General features: G+C 52.6%; 5 protein-coding genes across 5 annotated transcripts; all 5 read left to right on the top strand.

The window, feature by feature from the left end:
* Positions 1–88: 88 nt before the first annotated feature.
* AYO20_11351 (hypothetical protein) lies at positions 89–2,695 on the top strand (the record flags this gene model as incomplete). The annotated part of the gene is made up of 2 exons (XM_022649603.1): positions 89–1,869; positions 1,927–2,695. 2 exons carry the CDS (start codon positions 89–91, stop codon positions 2,693–2,695), a joined length of 2,550 nt encoding a protein of 849 aa, XP_022494427.1.
* Positions 2,696–3,192: 497 nt separating this feature from the next.
* On the top strand, positions 3,193–4,727 carry AYO20_11350 (hypothetical protein; the record flags this gene model as incomplete). Its single annotated transcript, XM_022649602.1, has 2 exons — positions 3,193–3,763; positions 3,814–4,727. The coding sequence occupies 2 exons, from the start codon at positions 3,193–3,195 to the stop codon at positions 4,725–4,727; spliced, it is 1,485 nt and encodes a 494-aa protein (XP_022494426.1).
* Positions 4,728–6,226: 1,499 nt separating this feature from the next.
* On the top strand, positions 6,227–8,917 carry AYO20_11349 (hypothetical protein; the record flags this gene model as incomplete). The annotated part of the gene is made up of 3 exons (XM_022649601.1): positions 6,227–6,796; positions 6,858–7,560; positions 7,611–8,917. The coding sequence occupies 3 exons, from the start codon at positions 6,227–6,229 to the stop codon at positions 8,915–8,917; spliced, it is 2,580 nt and encodes an 859-aa protein (XP_022494425.1).
* A 668-nt stretch (positions 8,918–9,585) lies between these two features.
* On the top strand, positions 9,586–12,891 carry AYO20_11348 (hypothetical protein; the record flags this gene model as incomplete). Its single annotated transcript, XM_022649600.1, has 2 exons — positions 9,586–11,379; positions 11,437–12,891. 2 exons carry the CDS (start codon positions 9,586–9,588, stop codon positions 12,889–12,891), a joined length of 3,249 nt encoding a protein of 1,082 aa, XP_022494424.1.
* Positions 12,892–14,823: 1,932 nt separating this feature from the next.
* Positions 14,824–17,169, top strand: AYO20_11347 (hypothetical protein; the record flags this gene model as incomplete). The annotated part of the gene is made up of 1 exon (XM_022649599.1): positions 14,824–17,169. The coding sequence occupies one exon, from the start codon at positions 14,824–14,826 to the stop codon at positions 17,167–17,169; it is 2,346 nt and encodes a 781-aa protein (XP_022494423.1).
* Between the last annotated feature and the right edge of the window lie 2,802 nt (positions 17,170–19,971).

Genomic DNA, 19,971 nt, shown 5'->3' with positions numbered 1-19,971 from the left:
TCATATATTAGGCACCGACAACACTCTTTCACCTATCGTGTGAGGTATGCCTGGCTTTCTGGAGTGATTCCCCTTTATACATTTTATCATGCGGCTTCCAGTATGGCTTCCACTCCTCCTTCTGACTGGGTTCACCGAAGCGACGCCGCGCGACCATGACCAGAATGACTACTTTGCCCTCCACCTCCACCCTACCGCGGTTCCTCAAGAAGTTGCGGATCGACTAGGGATAAATTTTGAAGGACAGATTGGGGAACTGAGCCATCATTATTCTTTTTCATGCTCGAAGAGCTCCTGTCAGGAGTTGGAGCATGCGTTACAAGAATTAAAGAGGAGAAAGAAGAGAAGGAGACGCTCCTTAGACGGCAGATATGCATTGGCTCCGCGAGCAGAAACATCCCCGGATCTTACAGATGTTCTTTGGTTGGAGAAGCAAGAGTTGCGACATCGCCATGTCAAGCGAATACCTCCACCTCTCCCGGCCGGTCGTGTACGCCAGGACGCAGTGGACCCAGAGTCTGATGGATCGTCGGAACAAGCGCAGCAAGAAGCAATTCAGCGTTTGAACACAATCGCAGACACTCTAAAGATCAAAGACCCTATTTTTAAGGAGCAGTGGCACCTATTCAATCCTCTGCAGCTTGGTCACGATCTGAACGTCACTGGTCTCTGGCTGGAGGGCATTACTGGTAATGGTACCATTTCTGCTGTTATCGATGATGGACTGGACTTATACAGCAACGACCTCAAGGACAACTATTATGCGGAAGGTTCGTGGGACTTTAACGACAACTCTCCCGAACCGAAGCCGCGACTTTTTGATGACAAACATGGCACCCGCTGTGCGGGAGAGATTGCCGCTGTTAGAAATAACGTTTGCGGCGTGGGGATGGCCTATGACAGCAAAGTCGCGGGCATTCGAATCTTGTCAAAACCCATCACTGATGAAGACGAGGCGATAGCCATAAACTACCACTACCAGGACAATCAGATCTACTCCTGTTCTTGGGGTCCACCGGACGATGGCGCAACCATGGAAGCCCCGGGTCTTCTCATCCAACGGGCCATGGTCAATGGTATTCAGAATGGTCGAAACGGCCTAGGGTCTGTTTTCGTATTTGCGGCCGGGAACGGAGCGGCAAGTCAGGACAACTGCAACTTTGATGGTTATACCAACAGCATCTACAGCATCACGGTCGGAGGCATTGACCGTGCCGGTAACCATCCCTACTACTCCGAAGCTTGCTCCGCACAATTAGTTGTGACATATAGTTCCGGCAATCAGGACGCCATCCACACTACCGATGTTGGGGTCGACAAATGTTACAATGGCCATGGCGGGACATCAGCCGCAGGCCCGCTCGTTGTCGGCACAGTAGCACTTGCACTCGGCATTCGGCCAGACCTTACCTGGCGAGATCTACAATATCTTTGCGTTGAGACCGCCATCCCCATACACGAAGACGACGGAAGCTGGCAGAACACGACCATTGGCAAGAGATTCAGCCACGCCTACGGGTATGGCAAAATCGACGCTTATAGATTCGTCGAGGCTGCTAAGACGTGGAAAACAGTCAAGCCACAGGCTTGGTTCCACTCACCCTGGCTCAGCGTCCAGCATGATATACCGGAGGGTGAGCAAGGACTGGCTGCGAGTTTCGAAGTCACCAAGGAGATGCTGAACAAGGCCAACCTGGAAAGACTCGAACACGTCACTGTAACCATGAATGTTGAGCACACCAGGAGAGGTGATTTGAGTGTAGATCTGATCAGTCCCAGTGGCTTGGTCAGCGAAATCGCGACCTCCCGTGGTCCAGACGGAGCCGCAGAAGGGTATGATGACTGGACGTTCATGTCGGTGGTTCACTGGTAAGTGAAAGCTGCAACAGACTGTTCCCGCCCCATTCGTGACTAATACCACAATAGGGGTGAGTCTGGGATTGGCAACTGGACTGTGATTGTCAAAGATTCCCAGAAGAATGAATTCAATGGAACCTTTATCGACTGGCGTCTGAATTTATGGGGTGAATGTATCAATCCACAGATTCAGACGCTTCACCCACTACCTGACGAGCATGACGACGACCATGAAACTGCCACCGTCATTGTTAGCACAACCAGTGTGGAGCCTGGAGCTCCACCTACTGGGCTTCCCACAACACCCACCGACCATATTGACAGGCCTATTAAGCCTAAGCCTACCGATGCAACAGATTCTGTGGTCATTGTCACGGCAACCAATACGGTGTCTGTGCCTGCTGCCACAGCGACAGTGACGGGTGAACCCAGCGAGTACTCAGATGGCTTCCTTCCTTCGTTTTTCCCAACCTTTGGTGTATCGAAGCGCACACAGATTTGGATATACGGCTCAATCGTGTTGATCATACTCTTCTGTATGGGCCTGGGAATCTATTTCTTGATCCAACGAAGGAAAAGGCTTCGAAACAACCCCCGCGATGCATACGAGTTTGAAATGGTTGGCGATGCAGATGAGGATGAGCAACAAGGCTTGACCGCACGGGGAGGACGAGCCAAGGGAAGGGCTCGACGAGGCGGCGAACTGTATGATGCATTTGCGGGCGAGAGTGATGACGATCTCTACAGTGATGAAGAAACATATCAAGACACCCCAAGTAACGACACAGGAACGGGATCAAGGTCTGGGAGCTCTGATGGCAAGGAAAGGGAGAAATAAAACAAAGGGCACAGGAAGGGGGGCGTTCAGGATCCCGCATGCCATGCGTAGGCTAGCAGCCGCAGGAGGCATTCTGGGCGTTTGTCAGACAGCCCATTTCTGTACAGAAATCTATCCTTATGACGCGTGCATTTACCCATCAGCAAAGACCTGGCCGTCCGAATTGAAAGTACTAGAAGTGGCACGATTCTGACACAGAATACAGGTTGTACTGTGCAGTAGAAGCTGGAGAGCCCTTGGGTGACAACGAGATTGACTTTGCTTGGGTGCTCCAGTGCCTAGATCCGCCATCACCTAGAACCTGCGGGCACCGCGAGACATGAATTTTACGCGGCAGGCGCCCATTTGAGCCCTGAAACCGAGAGCGCAGTTTGACTTCACCTTGCAGCAGGCTTGACCAACAATCCAGAATCGATTCTCTCTCTCCTCACCGCGAATGAGCATATTCTTCACCGTCTCCCTAGCAGCATCATGAGCTTCCGAACACAGTGCATACCATGGTGGCCGGCTCTAGGTCGTCATTGAGGCGCCCTACACTACGAGGCCACAAAGCAACGTCCAACAGTCCTACCAACAACGAACCACCACCTCTCCTCCCCAAATCTGGCAATGAAGGCATCACTGTCAGATCGAAACGGCTCCGAGCTGCCACTGTTGCCACACCCGAGCACGACCTGAAAAGACGTCGGTTGTCGACCAACAAGGGCGAAATACCACAGTTACGTATCCCGCTACGCAGTCGAGGGGGTTTACCTAAAGCCCTCTCACCACCTCCCGCCGCCACCCCGACTGGAGTGCCTCCCACGCCTGCGGCCAATGCAAATACCACACATATCAACAACACCCCCATCGACTCGCCTCTATCCCCAGGCGAAAAATCACAATATGATCAGATCAGAATTATCGAAGAGAAGGCGAGAGCCGCAATTCGAGGAGGCGGTCTGTCCACAAACCATGAGGACCGGCGAAAATTACGCTCAGAGGATGGAGGGTCTCGGGCTAAAACGGAGCTTGCGCAGTATTTCCCAGATTTTGAGGAGATGCTGAGTCTGAAGCCCCCCGATCCAGGTATGGCTTTTTTGTAACTTCTGGTTAAGACTCTTACTGACCTCCAGTAGAAGCTTTGACCGTCAGAACGAAGATCGTCTTGGTTGACGATACACCTGACTTCGAGCCGAGACAGCCCAAGTCTGACCCTTTTGGAGCGCACAAGCCGCTTCACAACACACAAGTCATCCGCCTGAACCCACCGGACGACCCTGTCGGTGCTGAGCCAGTCGACCCTTTGAGCGAGGATGTATACATCAAGATCCATGCCAAGGCTGAAAGGCATGAGAAGCAAATGAAGAATAGTGATAGGGAACGAGCCCAGCACGAAAAATACCAATTGGAGAAACTCCTCGACGACCTGCGAGGACCAGACTGGTTGAAAACCCTTGGAATAACCGGCGTTACCGAGACAGAGAAGAAGCGCTACGAGCCCAAACGACTACTTTTCATACGAGAAACCCAAGCCTTGATTGACAAGTTCAAAAGATGGAAAGAGGAAGAGAAGCGCAGAAAGATGGAGCGAGAGCAAGAGTTGCTGGAAGCAGCCGTGTTGGAGGACCAAGCAGAAAATGAGGACGAAGGCGATAACGCGGAGACTGAAGGGTCAAACAACGGCTCGGGCGTGGAGGAGGGCAGTCTTGACAGTGCATCAAGCCATGCTCCAAACTCCAGTGAGCTCGATGCACTTGCATCGCAACAACTGATCGAGGAAGCAAAGATTGCCAACAAACGCAGAAAACCAACACCTGCACAGTGGCCCGACGCTTCGCCGCCGAAGTTGTTCACTTCCTTTTTCGATAAACGACATTTGCGAGACGCAGCGGTCGCGGGTCGTCAGAGGGGACGGACCATTCTTGCTTTTGGTCATCCCATTCCCGACTTTTCCGAGGAAGAATTTGAGCTCCCGGATGATATTCTTACAGACGAAGCGATCAAAGCAAGGCAGCGATCTCATAGGCGACTGCGGAGAGGCGGCGAGTGACGATGAACTCGAATGAGCCCTGATGAAAGCGAATCTATGGCTTGTGACTTTGTACTGTACAGGATACACAAGAGGAATGTATGATGGGCTGGCCAAAGTTGGGACGGCGGTTGGAATACGGTTTACCACTGGAGATGGAGTTCCGACCCTTTTTTTCCCATGCCAGGGGGGGAGTTTTTTTCGTTTTGTGTTGGAATTGGAGGAGTCGTAACTCAACTTGCTCAATCAGATGTGATTCATTTTATGCAGGTTTGGGTGAGAGTTCCGGGGAGGTGGTGACCAACTATATGATGGCCCCCCTAATTGAAAGGAAAGGGATCGGGAAAAGTCCCTCATACTCTGTTCATAAGCACCACGAAACCTGAAGGATCAGAGAATGCCACAGTACGGAGAACTTTCCCCCATCTGCTTCACGTTTGTAACAAAAAGGCGCTGGAGGCTTAGTATCAAAAGCCTGAGAAAACAATGCTAAGCGCCTAGCGCTGTCCCTCTAGTCGTAGGTACGTGTTCAGTCATTAGTACGAGGTATAGCATGAGGAAATTACTCTGTGGTGGAGGGTGGGTTCGTCAATCTCCTATTATTATACACCGTTGCATCCACAGCACGAGTAGCACTTGTTTGCCACATATCCACGCTGGAAGACGAGTGATTCGAAACTCTACCAATGTTATTAATCAGGTATCCATTGACTCGAGATGGACAAGTTGCTGGATACGCTTACTCTGCTCCTTGAAACGCTGAATCCTGTGTGTCGCAATATGCGAGTAGCCAATATGTGGTCTGAGTGACCAGATGTACGAGTATACATGTCCTCCAACCTATATAGCTATACTGCTTGCTTGACAATCATGTATAAAAACCAATCGAGTAACTGCAGGGCGCACGGACATGGAATTGCTCCATCTTACTCTGTGCGGGTTCCATCATCATATCTCCGCCCGAGGTATAGAGGTACTCGTAACTCCTCTGTAGAATCTCGCCTCCCTCTCTTAGCTCTCATCTATTGCCTCTCTTGATTTGCTCGTGGCACAAGCGAGACCGGGCCGAAAGTCTCCAAATTTGGGGGCCAAGGCTCAGCCGCAGCATATGCGCAGTCGAGGCTTGAGTCCTGCTGCGGAACTTCGTATTCACGAGCTCAAATGTGAATCCTTCTGGGGCGCAGAATGCATCCGATAGGGAGACTGATGTCTCTCTTCCAGCCACAGATGATTTCGATCCTTTGATCCTCGCGGATCTGCTAAGTGGACCGGGTTCCTGTTGCACAGAAAGCAGGGCCGATAGTCTTACGGCCCATTCTCCCTGACTCTCGGACTTCTGTTGAAAGATATTTCGTTATTAAATGGATGGGAACCCTTACCTGCAATGCGGATTGCCTTATCGTCGGAGTCTCTCGTTCAATCCCTCTCTCTTTTTTTTCTCTCCTTGAGCGGGTAGCCTTGTCTTGAACAGCGCCCAGCCTGAGGTCGCCGTGGGAGACGAGCTGAATCCAACACCATCCATGGCAAAGAACGTATGGAAAGCGTGCGCCCTTGCAATCGCATTGGTCCAGGCCACCGTCGGTGCCAACATCGTCACCTCTCCTCCGGCTATCCTGCCCCGAGCAACCGGAACAATACCAAAGGGATCAGCTTGTTCTGCTGCATCCAGTGCCTCATCAGCATTCGCATCCGCAAATCCTGACCGGGAGAAAGCACAGATACCTGCCGAACTCGCCTACGAATGCATGAAATCCGTGCCGAACTACCAAGAGCCGGCGATCCGCCTCCTGAACTCTTTGCGGACGTATCTCGAGTTTCAAAGCAACAAAGAATATCTGCTGAACCCGCCGTCGGGCTACCTCTTTCCCGCCGTCGATCTCGATGGGGGTTTGAACAGTATACAAAAGAAGGTGGAGGCTGGCTTATATCAGAGTGAATATGACATGCAGGCGGAAATAGTTGCATTGTTGACTTCGGCACGGGATGGACACCTTTCGTTCCAGATCGACTTGTTTTCCTCCTTCACCTTTCTTCGCACTGCCGGGGATGGCCTGGCTACCATCTCCTCAGACGGAGTCGAGGAACCACAAGTGTACCTGAGGGGCAAGTGCAGCATTCGACGGTGAAACCATGTGAGAATTCGACTAACAGATGATAGATGATCTTGTGTTGTCGGATGAAGAAACTGGCCTGCCTCGCCCTGTGACCGGATATGCTCCTTCCCCAGTCACGAGTATTGACGGCGTCGATGTCGTTACCTTTCTATTGACCCAATCTATGGTTCGCGCGGGTCAAGACCCGGACTCCCTATGGAATCAACTGACTCCCAACTTGGTTTCACAGCGGGACGACTCATTCCGGGCCTCCCTTTTTTACCCAGGGCCTTCAACCAACATTACGTTTGCGAATGGAACTACGCGCGAATATCCCAATATCGCTGTCGTCAACGTGCTTCTTGATGGTGTCCATACGGGGGACGATGCCTACTCCTCGCTGTGTTACGGTGCCTTTGACACAGAGACGCTACGGGCCACAGCCACATCCACATCCTCTGCCAGTAGCACAAGTCCAACCACCTCAGAGGCCCCCACAACAACCGAGGCAGCCCCAAGCTCACCTACCATTGCAAACTTCCCATATCCAGTGATCAAGCACAGCGCTGATTCGGTAGCTGGGTACTATCTGAACGAGACTGGCCTGACTGATGTGGCTGTTCTTCAGATCCGAGAGTTCGAATCGGAGTCCAGTGGGGACGATTATGAAAGAGAATTTCAGTCAGTGATAGAAAAGTTTCTCGATGCAGCGGTCAAGACCGGGAAGAAAAAGTTGATCGTAGACCTTCAGGGCAATCCAGGTCAGTACTTGGTCGTGACTAACTCACTAGAGGTGTTAACTCTTATCCAGGTGGCTTTGTTGTCCTTGGAACCGACACCTACGCCCAACTCTTCCCATCCATCAAGCCCATTGACAAGTCGAATGTGCGGGACCATCTTGGCTTCTGGATCTTGGGCAATGCTGCGTCCGAGATGTATTCGAATGCCACGAAAACCGACGACGAAAGTGACGAGCAATACGATACGGTTGCATATAACACACTGGCGTACCAGTCGATTGTAAGCCACCAGTTTTACGACTTCCCTGATTTTGAGACATACTATGGGCCCTACCCCGCGAACGGTGGGAACTTCAGCGCCTACTTCCAGGTCAACTACACGGATCCGGGTTACACCAACTTCCAAGATAACGGCATCATCATTACAGGGACGAATAATCGTACGGGATTTCGACAACCGTTTGCGGCGCAGGACATTGTCGTGCTCACTGACGGCTTTTGTGCAAGTACCTGTACAGTGGTATCAGAGTATTTGAAAAGTTACAGCGGTGTGCAGTTTATTACAGTGGGAGGTCGACCACAAACAGGGCCAATGCAAGCGGTTGGCGGTGTGAAAGGCAGCCAGGTCTTCCCATTTACTCGGTTGATACCATGGGTCGATCTCCTTCACAGTCCCAACAGTACGTTCTCGGAGCTTGCGAACGGCACAATCTGGGAGGATTTCACCTACGAGCCGGTGGCGCGAACGTTGGACGAACAGGGTGCCGGTGGAGTAAATGGTTGCAACCACTTTCGGTATGGTGAACAGACGGCCACCCCGCTTCAGTTTGTGTATGAGGCAGCCGACTGTCGGCTCTGGTGGACGAGAGAAATGATGTATGACCCGACCTTCATTTGGTCACGAGTCGCAACCGTGGCTTTCAAAGAGCGAAAAGGGACACAGTTCAACTCGAAATATTGTGTCGCCAACAGCACAGGACATCCGACCAGTATCTCTGGAGGGTGGAAAGCGCCGTGGCTGGGGCCGCAAGACCCGCCGGACAACATCAGGGCGGGGCTTAAAGGTTGGAAGCTACATGGCAAACCTCTTGAAGCGCTGTCCCCAGGACATTCGACCACGAACTCTAAGCAAACCGCGACCAACTCACCAACAAGCTCAACGAAGGGGTCGAAGCCAACTTCGCCACCAGGCGATACTTCGGACAAGGCATTTGATGATGACGCCGTTGTCGATGATATTGTCGTGGATGGCACCGACATCGACGATCTCAATGTCGACAGTGATGAGTTGACCTCGATCAAGCAAGCGTGCTCCTCCTATACCGGGGATGCGTGGCTGGTCAAGGTGATTTGTGGGGCATTGAACGGGTCGAAATGAAGTTTCGTCAGGGTACTGTGAAGTGTTGATTCTTGTCTTGTTAGCCAGCGCGCATAGGGCGGAGTATGGGGGGCTATATGGTTCTTGATCTTGTATAAAAACCTTTGGAAGACAGATGTGTCACCTTTGAGGGTCAAGATTTAGATTTGGGGTTGGATCCCTGTTTTACCAATACGTGTTTCCTCTTGCCGCCGGCCCTCATATACCGAGTATATATTTGTACGAGGTATATCCAGATGAGAATCCCTCAAGCGCCCATCGACATGTGGTGCTGGCCGTCAAAATGGGCGACAACGAGGCGAGGCGTTGAAATGGATCCAATTGGAGTCAATTAAGACCAACCTGGCTTAGTAACCAAGTCACATCCGATGGCCGCTAGTACTAAAAGCCACGCCAAGAAATCCCGCGGTCCAAGAACCACAAGCTTTCCACTAGTATTACAACTCCTTTCCTCGACTCGATGCTATCTACCTATATTTCCTCAGCAGGCAAGACAGGTTCCTGCTGGAAAACAAATTGTCTTCTCGACTATACTGCTCAGGTGGCTACAATAGACTGTGTGCCATGTTTCTTAGAGTCTAAGCAAAGACAGTACAAAACCCAGTTGGCCTCATTCTTGACTGACAAGGGTGGCTACATTCCACTGCACAGGCTAGAACATAGTGACCATGGATACCCGCAGCACTGCACTACACCACACGCCGCACGGTGGTACAACTGACTCGGACGACGAAGCAGACGTATACGACTGGAAATCCTCGCGTGTGCCCGGAAGTAAGGATGCCCCTCGCTCCCGAAAGGGCTCAACCAGAAGAGGATCCAAGCAACCTCAAGAAGACCAACACGAGCAAGGAACTGAAGGACTGGAGAAAGCGCCTCAATCAGACTATACAGACTCGTCAGAAGGAGCCCCAGAAGACGAGCACTTACCCCATCCCTTCTACCACTATGCCGCCGAAAAGCGCGACACCTATGCCGATGCCAAACTCATCTATCAGCGGCATCGATTGGACACTAAATCCGAGAAGGATTTCGGCAGTCCGTTGATGTTGGGCAAGTCCTACACCATGCCTGCCTCTGCGATGGATGGAGAAATGGCAACGCTACAGCGGACCCCTAGCATGACATCCAGGCAGTCTCGTGTCTCCCAACGTGGCACTGGCCCCAGTGGCTTTCAGCTCAACCATAACAAGGAGTCATTTCCTTCCCTGCAAACTCATGTGGGCAATCATCAAGAAATCCGCCCGGATCCGACACTGCTTGCCGATGCCGCTGCACGGGATCACAAACGCCACCCTGGTCTCCCACACGAGTTCAAGGATCCTCTGCTAGCTCACGAAGGTATGCACGGCGCTGGTGCCGGAATGGGCCTGGGCTCTGGCCCCGGCGGACTCGCTACGACTGATGAATCGATCATCAGCGAAGTGCGGTCGATTTGTGACAAGATCAAGACAGTGCTGGATTTGAGGCAGAAGTATCTCAAGCTCTCGTTACAGTGTCCCGGCGTAAACCCAAAGGATGAAGAAACTTGGGAAATCTATCCGCCTCCACCGAACCCTGTGTGGAATGAGCAAAAGGCTCGCGAACCTCCTCAGGGCTATATCCCTCCCAACAGCACGTCGAGCAGTCTGTACATGATCGACATGAAGGCACGAAACGCGAGTGCAGGTGAGTTGAACATGTGGCCGACCAACGCAAGCCAGACGGGCTCTGACCGAGGAGGTCCGGCGTCACCCACGAGCGCCAAAAAGGCAAGAAAGCCTGGCCATGCCATTGGCGAAGATTTCGACTTGAGCGAATGCGTTATTCCCGGGAAGCAAGCCAAGAGCTTGCGCTTCGAGATGGATGCTGGAAGTGTCTATCAAGTTTACGGTGAAGACGATCAGCCAATAGTCGAGGTTCCGACTTTGCGGGACTATTACATGGCACTTGATACGATCCTCGATATCGCCTCCGATGGGCCGGCCAAGAGCTTTGCCTACCGCCGCCTGCAATATCTAGAAGGGCGTTACAACCTGTATGCTCTCTTGAATGAGTATGAAGAGGTCGCAGATACGAAGAAGGTACCTCACCGAGACTTTTACAACGTCAGGAAAGTGGACACCCACGTGCATCATTCTGCGTGCATGAACCAGAAGCATCTATTGCGTTTCATCAAGAGCAAGATGAAAAGGTGCCCTGACGAAATAGTGATCGAGCGCGACGGCAGAGAATTGACTCTGAAAGAGGTCTTCGACAGCATCAATCTCACCGCATACGACTTGAGCATTGACACCCTTGACATGCACGCTCATACGGACTCGTTCCATCGCTTTGACAAGTTCAACTTGAAGTACAATCCCATCGGACAGTCACGGCTTAGAGATATCTTTTTGAAGACCGACAACTTCATCAAGGGGAGATATCTTGCCGAGATTACCCGCGAAGTTATCACGGATTTGGAGTCAAGCAAGTATCAGATGGTAAGGGAAATACTCGGAGAAGCTTCTGCCTCGCCCTGCTGACCATTGCGTAAACAGGTTGAGTGGCGAATCAGCATCTACGGGCGCAGTATGAGTGAATGGGACACGCTGGCAGCGTGGGTCGTCGACAACAAACTTTTCTCCCACAATGTGCGGTGGCTCATACAGATCCCGCGATTGTTCGCCCTGTACAAGTCACTCAAGACCATGGAGGATTTTGAGCAACTGCTCCGCAACATCTTCCAGCCTCTGTTTGAGGTGACACAAGATCCCTCCACACATCCCAAACTACACGTCTTTCTCCAGCGGGTGATCGGCTTCGATAGCGTCGACGACGAGAGTAAGGTGGAACGACGGCTGTATCGCAAATATCCCGCAGCGAAAGAATGGAACACCAAGCAGAACCCACCCTACGGATACTGGATCTATTATCTGTTTGCAAACCTGACATCTCTCAATGCCTGGCGCAAACGGAGAAACTTCAACACCTTCCTCCTGCGCCCTCACTGTGGCGAGGCGGGCGACACCGATCACCTCGCCGCCGCATTGCTGTGCTGTCACAGCATCAGCCACGGGATCATGTTGCGAAAGGTCCCCTTGCTGCAGTACTGCTTCTACCTCGAGCAGATCGGCATCGCCATGTCCCCGCTCAGCAACAACGCGCTGTTTCTGACCTACGACCGCAACCCGTTCATCAGCTACTTCAAAAAGGGTCTCAACGTCTCGCTGTCGACAGACGACCCCTTACAATTCGCCTTCACAAAGGAACCCCTGATCGAGGAGTACTCGGTGGCTGCGCAGATCTACAAGCTCTCCGCGGTCGACATGTGCGAATTAGCCAAACACTCGGTCGATCAGTGTGGCTTTGAACTCTCGCTGAAGCAGCGCTGGCTGGGCAAGTACTGCTATCTGCCTGGCGTGCTGGGCAATGATGTCGCAAAGTGCAATGTCCCCGACGTCCGAGAGGCGTTCAGACACGAGACGCTGAAGGCGGAGCACGCATTCATTGCGAAATATACAAAGGACTATAGTCACTTCGATCGCTGTACCCCTGACTTGCCCGATCCGTCGGACCCAGCAACGCCAGTGGACGAGATATACCGGGGTCTGGAGAGCCCGAGGCAGTACTATGCGTCGTTTGCGGTGGCTGATTCGATTGCCCCGGCTCAGCAAGCCAGAGAAAGAGAGAGGGAAGCAGCGCTGTACAGGTCAAACCCAAACGGGCCCGCGGGTAATACTTCACCCACACGACTTCGAAGGACCTCGAGCGTCTTATATTCCACCACTTCGAACCCAGCAGACGCACATATCTCGGGCCAAGAGCCACGCGCCTTTCCGGGAATCGTGCACCAGCGCGAGAGGAGACGCAGTGTACGTGTGGGATCAGGTAATTCGGAGGGCACGGGCCAGTACTCGTCGGATATGGCCAGCAGCTTGCAATTGGAGCCCGGACTCGCCAAGATTACAACGAGGGAAGACAAGGAGATAAGAGAGATGGAGGATGATGGCTGATTTCTTTTTTTTTCCTCGTTACGGTCTGATTTTTTTTGGTACAGAGTAATGTAGCAGGCGATGGAGGACTGTTGTTCGTATTCGTAGACTTGACCGCCATTGGGAATGACTGGATGAGAAAGAACCAAAGCACCATTGCGCTGAACCCTGAAATACGGGGTAACATGTTCCTGACTGCATAGTACCATGCCTGCAACTGTCCGTTGCGTTGCGGTCTGCCTGAAACTATTGATGCCCGCACGGGAGGACGCATGAATGAGAGCAGAGTAGATCTATTACAGTGGTCTGCATGGGTAGATGTGACAAGGGTGCATGGATCTCATGCTCGACCCTGGAAGAGATTCGGGAGAAGTCGGGTGAGAGGGGGACGCGAATGGATCTGGATCGAGAGAGCGGTGGACGACATCCGCCAGTGATGCACGTCCTGGCCATTCAGGACGAAATCCGGGGAACACTTCTTCAAACCAGGTTCTTTTGGATCCTGGGTTTTTACGGCGGTCGTATTCGTAGGCAGGGGAAATGACGGTCTAGAGAGATGCTCGAGATGGGCAAAGAGGTAAAAGTGCGGCTCGGGTGAATCAGCCCGAGCAAGGTGAGTCAGGCAAGGCATGGCATGGGCATGGCATCAGCTGGTTTGGTTGGATCAGCATATGGTCGAAACAAGAAGTGTTGAAATGCATGTCGAGACCGTCCCGATGTCAGTCCCGCACACTGATTCGGCAGTATTTGATTTTCTGTCCAGAGGTCAGCCGTGGTCAGTCCAGTCTCATGTGGCGCCGCCTTTCACTACTTGGTGTAGACCTCGCATATGGATGAGGGCGCAGTTAGTCCTGTCGATCTGGAGTCTGGGGGAATCAGACCGCCATCTTGGTTACGGCGTAGAGCAGCAGAGGTCCGATACAGGGCGATCAGTACTCGGTGCAGAGTACCTAGGTACTCTCCCGAGTCCTTGTACAACATCAGTGACGAGTGCTGAGGTTGATTTACCCTCCGGCCGGCGACCGTAAGTGAGCAGGAGAAGTCTAGCCCAGGCGAGCCCAGGTTCTCAGCGTTAGTCAAGTCCGGCTACTTTGCAAGATTAGAGGCTACTAAGGCTTTCCGTTGAACCCCCTAAAATGGGGAAATTGGGCGAGGGTCGGGGCTATCCAGTGCAGATTCAGTTAAAGGCCACGCCCTCTTCCTTGCCCCCCCAAAAGAAGCGAGAGCCAGTGGGACGCCGGGTGGTGACGTTGGTCTGTTATACTGAGGACCTACGGAGTACGGAGGACCTCGTACCTCGTAGAGCCCAACAAGGTCGTCATCGTCATTTCGCTTGGTACGGCTGGTACAGGTACTGCACCACCGGGTACTCGCGCTCAACTTCATCCCACCAAAAAAGCCTACGAGCGCTACGACGCATGTCACTGGTGGTTACTGTATCTTTCGTCCCTGGTATCATCATTCCATTCTCCATATTCGTGTCCTAGAATCGCTTCTCCAAAAAACACCTCCTCCTGTTCGTCCGCCCATCATTGCTTCTCTGAATCAGAACGAAAAAAACAAACCATCCCACGCACGTCCTGCATGTTTGAGTTCAGACTTGTTGTGTCTCAAGTCAAGGTCCCCGTGCGTCCGCCAGATCAAATAGAGGACTTGGTTGTTTGTCCGCTTTCGTTCGTTTCCCTCCATTCATCCTTCCTCGTCTCCCTGCTCCGCCTTATCACATATCAACCCTCGCGTCCTTCTCATACAACCGCAACATCCTCCGTATATACCCGAATACTCGTCTAAGAGTACATGATCCCCGCATTTTCTGGCCCTTGCGCATCCTTTACCTCTCGTTGCATCCCATGCTCGCGTGCTCCTGAAACCCTCCCCCTTCCAAGAAAGGAACCTGAGCAAAGCATGGGCTGTCAAATGAGGCAAGCTTCCACCACCCTCACGGCTTAGATTATGGCATCGACCTCCCCGCCTCCGCCCAGGCGATTCGCACCCGAACCTCTTGAGACTACCGTCAGAAGCTCAAGATCAGCCCGTAACCAGTCAGACCACTCCTCGTCCACACTTCCTACCAACAAGCCATCTTTAAACTCAGAATACCCCATGCCTCCTCCTCAGACCAAACCTCGCAGGTTCTTGCCTCAGCCGGTGGAGGAGACGTTCAGAAGTTCTAGGAAGAGGAATATCGTTGACAGTGTCGAGGACTCGACAACGGCCAGAGGGTTTGAAGGGGTGCCCGCACATGAATACAACATCAACGCCGTTCCATCACCGAACGATCCTTCCTCCGTTCCTGGCGAGCACGCAAGCGGTGCTTCTGCGGGACCTAGACGGTTTCCGCCTGAACCTATAGAATCGAGTTCTCAGTCCTCGAGACGGAAATTCAGCCCGGACCCTGTCGAAACAAGCAGCAGAAGTAACAAGGACAGAGACAGTCCCCAAGAAGAGGAGACGCCCAAACCCCGAAGGAGATTTGCACCAGAACCGGTTGAGACGACGACAAGGAGTTCCAAGGAAAAGAAATCCAAGGACGGAGCAGAGACGACATCGAGTCGTCCTCGCCGGAAGTTTGTCCCGGAGCCTATAGAGACCAGCACGACCACGAGAGGAAGACGGCAACCAGATGCAAAAGGGTCGGACGAATACCCTCAAACAACCGGTAACTCCTCTGCTTCTAGTAGAGCTTCGTCCGGAGCCCGCAAATTCTCTCCAGAACTATTGGAGACCGCCAAAGGCTCCTATCGCCGTGTTCACCTTCCCACCGCTGAAACTAGACCATCACCTGCACCCAGTCGACGAGAGCCGTTTCCTCTGTGCGAAGAGGAAGAACAGGCAGAAGACGTCCCAGGACTTGAAGACTCGCGCTTCTCTGCGGCGGCTTTGGCTCGAAAGAATCCTGAAATATCACGCCAACACTCATTTGCTGTTCCTGATTTGCCCATAATTGAATCGACCACAGAAGATGAAGGCTCCGAAGCACCCTCGCTAAGCGACTCTCCTTCATCTGTGGAATCATTTGCGAAGAGAGCACCACCTAGTGCAAAGGATAGCTATACTGAATATGTCCTTCGTTTGGCGGCAGAGACGGTGAGCGAGAAGGAACTGGAGGAACAGGCAATGGCCGCCTACATCAATGAACGGCCGCATGAGCCCGTGGATCACTTTGCCATCTCTCGTGAAGATGAAGAAGATGGTCCTTTGCCAGTTCCAATGTTTCAGGGTGAAAAGGGGGCCGATGCGCGCACGTTCCGACGGTCGTCGGCGGCCGAGCTAAATCTAGAGTTGGAAAATATGCGAAAACATCACGAACAGCTAGAAGCGGCCAAGCGAGAGCTGAAAGCTGACACCGCTGGTCAAAGCCGGTTCAGTGCTACAGCGCTGGCGACCCGACATGCATTGGAGGCGAAAGGCTTGAAGAAGACGAAAAAGCCCCGAGCAGAGGAAGAGGACTCCGAGCTGGCACGTATGAGGGCCGCTGCGTCACCCCCGATGCTGGGTGACGACCTTGTCTTCCCGTTCACCATCTCACCGAAGATGACGCGCTGCGATCCTGATCAACCCCCAAGACCAAGAACTGCGGACAGCGATGATGAATCGACGGTACCCATTAGCCCTGAACTTTGGAGACCACACAAAAAGCGTGAGAACAATGCGAGCGACGGGCTGTGGATGGGCATGTGTCAAGCTGGGCTGTGGCAACCTCAGAGCCCGCAGAACGGCTTGCGTAGTGGCATTCAGACACCGTCTCCCGTAACTCCAGCGGGGGAAAGAAATAACCCATTCGAAGCCAGCACACCTGGTCGGGGACATCAGACTCCTGCTCGACGGCGGCAGCACTTCTCGGGTCTAGGCTTTCTTCCTCTGACTCCTCCACGGAGTCACGATGGCGATGATCCGTTTACTAGCACTATCGACAAGAAGCTACGGATCGAAAAACAAATCGAGGATGAATTCCCCAACCGTGTGATTACCCAAATTTATAACTACCTGAGTCTGGGATACCCTAGTCTCGCACATATGTTTGACGAGGAACTCAGCAAGATCTCTCGCATCCCTATTGAGGAACTCCGCAAAGATGATAACAACGTTGATGCCAAGGGGTACGTGGGTGCACCAGAGGGCGATGGCTGGGATGAGTCTGAAGTCATCGGCAAATGCAAACGATGGGAAGCGCTGAGGTTATATGTGAGAGAATGGGCCCGACAGAGTCCGAATTTCGCGGATGAACGAAAGCGCGCATGTTTGGGCGCGGACGAGGACTGGGGCGCGAGGGCAAGGAAGGGAAGCTGGGCTCAATAGGCTCTTATCGTTCTATGGTCAGGGAACTCTGCTTGTGCCTTTGCTTGCGGCATTTGTGAAGATCTTGTTGTTTCCACGCGCGAGACTTGCCGTGACTTTTCGCCATGTTACCGTCTCGCCGACTCCTTAGAGGATAGAGGGCGGGATTCTGGTTTATTGTCTTTGGAATTGAGCGTGGAAAGACGAGCTCGTCTATGTGTTTGCTCGTGTTGGTTAAGGTTTTTCAGAGCACCCATGCTTTGAAGCTGTCTTGCATGGCGTGCATGGTTAGGGGAATTAAGCGGGCATCATCTGTATAGGGATTATCGCCAGGACACCAAAATAATGTTGTAACGAAATGGAATGTGATCAAGATTGTAATGGTTGTCCTTGAGGGCACTGCACCAGTGTAGATTAACGAGTAAAGGGGGCGAGGCTGCGAAGTTGGCGGTTGTCGAGGCAGTTCGCTTCAAGTCGTTCCTGGCAGCAAACCATACGAGTACATTCTATTGTTGGATTTCAGAGAGGGATAAGCTTCCAAGAGATCGCTTGAGAAACCCGAGTATACCATGCTTCTAGATACTGGCCTGGCAGCCTGGTTAATCGGAGCAGCATTTACTCCGACCACGATATGTACATCATTCCACCATTGTGCGTTCGCTTGTACGGAGTACTCGTATGTGGTAGGGTCGCTCAAATGATTTCTTTGTCGCCACTGGCAGAGTCATGCAGAGATCAGCCTTGATAAGTTCGAAAGCTTTGAGGGGACACCCAACCTGTGGGTACTTACATGGATCCATTGTATGTGACCAGGTCTCCCTTGGGCACCCACTTGATGTAGGGTTGGTGGAAGAAGAGGGGTGACAGGATAGAGCTCTCCATGCGTCTGACAGCGTCAATGCAACGAAAGCAGCGGCTGCGCAGGGGAAAAGTGACCGACAGACATAAACACTAAAACGCAGCTTGACGAATAATGGGCCCTTTGGTCGTTTCTTGTCAGCCTTGCCCAACTTCTCAGCCACCAACAAAAGACCGCAACCTGTTCCCAACTAGCTCCGCCCATTCAGCGCGACAGGGAACTCCCTCACCCCTGTCATCCTGCCCTGACGTCTATCCAGAAAAGTGCCTATACTCGACTTAACAATCAGTGATCAGTTGACCGTTCCACCCTCAAACATGATGGTTTCTGCACGGGAGTTTTGCACAGAAAGCGGCCAAATCACCCCTTGTCCGTTCGGCCCATGCGGCTGAGGCCGATATTAAGGGCCACGGCAACTGAGCCAATCCCGGACCAAAGTCCATACTCAAGCCTCGAGATCACCAGGATAGATTGTGAGTCATGGAAGCTTGATCGGAGCTGCAAGGGGAAGAGCTGGAACAATTGGGCACACATCCGAAGCGCTTCCCTGCATTGTACTGTTTCAAAGAGCCATCACAGGCTCGGGGGGGACTCTCTCCCGGATCTAGCCGAATGAAAAAGAGAAAAATACCCCAATGAAATATTTCCTCAATGACGCCAAGTCAGGTCAGGCTGTGGTGGCAGTGCCACAACAAGGCGACAGAAGCCCAGTTTTGGTGGTCTGTCTCGTCGACTTTTCTGCTTGAGACGGGGAGCCTGATTGCCAATTGGGGGCCGCACAGCCACAGAGCCGCACCCGTTGAGTCCATATCCCCCCCTGGAACTGGAACTGGGAGCTTCTTCCCCTTCCCCTTTCCCCTATTATGGTTACATCACTGTTGGCCCCTTGCTACCATTGCACGGGGAGAAGCCACAGATTCGGAGCGTCGTGCAAGGAACATTACGCCGCTCCCTTCTCTGGCCGAATTCCCCAGATTCGCTGACATAATTCGCCGTCTGGTGCCGCTGGTGGCCGCCACCCGTGTCGGTGGTGGTGAGTGGAAATGCCTCTTCAGTATTCCAAGCCCACAAACGAAACAAAACAATAGGGGGCTGGCGAGCATCTCGGAGGAAAGATAGCCCCATGAGAGAGACAGCGATCAGGTGGGAAATGGCATCTGTGATGGCCAAGCCGGGTTGACATGTTTTTGTCCCATACCCGCCATGCGAATACACTTCGGACCAGGCTGGCCATCCCAGTCCTGGGACCAAAAGCACCACCACCCTTGACCAAAATCCCCTCCTGCTGCCTTATCTTCCCCATTGCGGACCACCGTGCAAAGAGAAAAAATTCTGCCCAAAAATGTCGTCGCCCTCTTGAGCTGGTTGACACTTGCACCATGATCTCTCAGCCGTGCATAGGGCCCGAAGGATCTCATCCCTTGCTTCCGACCCCAAAGGCTCCAATCACCAGTGTCCGCTTCCCCTTGCGGTCTGGGACCTGCCCACCATCCACACCCATTGTTTCTGTGAACCTAGTGCAAAATCATACCGACCGCACCAAATCAGCTGGCTGAGGTCACAGCCTTGAACTCGGACGGACGAGCGATATACTTGTGACAAGCGAACTTGTCTGGCTCCGGACTACTATGTTGCTGACCGGTATTCCAGCTACTTCTCTGTGATCGTTACGGGTGACCAGGGATAGAACCCGACCATCTCTCACAATGTCCCGTACCGGCAACTGTATATGAGTCCAGGCATCAGTCAAAAGTCTTTCTGTCAATAAAGACCCTCACTTGTCAATCACATCACTCGTTCAGTATCATTGGCGATCCCAACACTTGACTTCCCACTTCCACATCCAATACCAAACCATTCACCCACCCAAATACGAGTCCATCCCTTCCTCCTGCTGCTAGAGACAAACTTCCAGACGTCTTCACACTCAGTCACTGACCCGACCTTCCCATCTCGGCCCTTGG

This window comes from Fonsecaea nubica (genome assembly GCF_001646965.1).
Source record: "Fonsecaea nubica strain CBS 269.64 chromosome Unknown Scaff148, whole genome shotgun sequence".
NCBI classification, from domain to species: domain Eukaryota; kingdom Fungi; phylum Ascomycota; class Eurotiomycetes; order Chaetothyriales; family Herpotrichiellaceae; genus Fonsecaea; species Fonsecaea nubica.
Note: the sequence above shows the minus strand (reverse complement) of the source record. Positions and strands in the feature narration are given on the sequence as shown.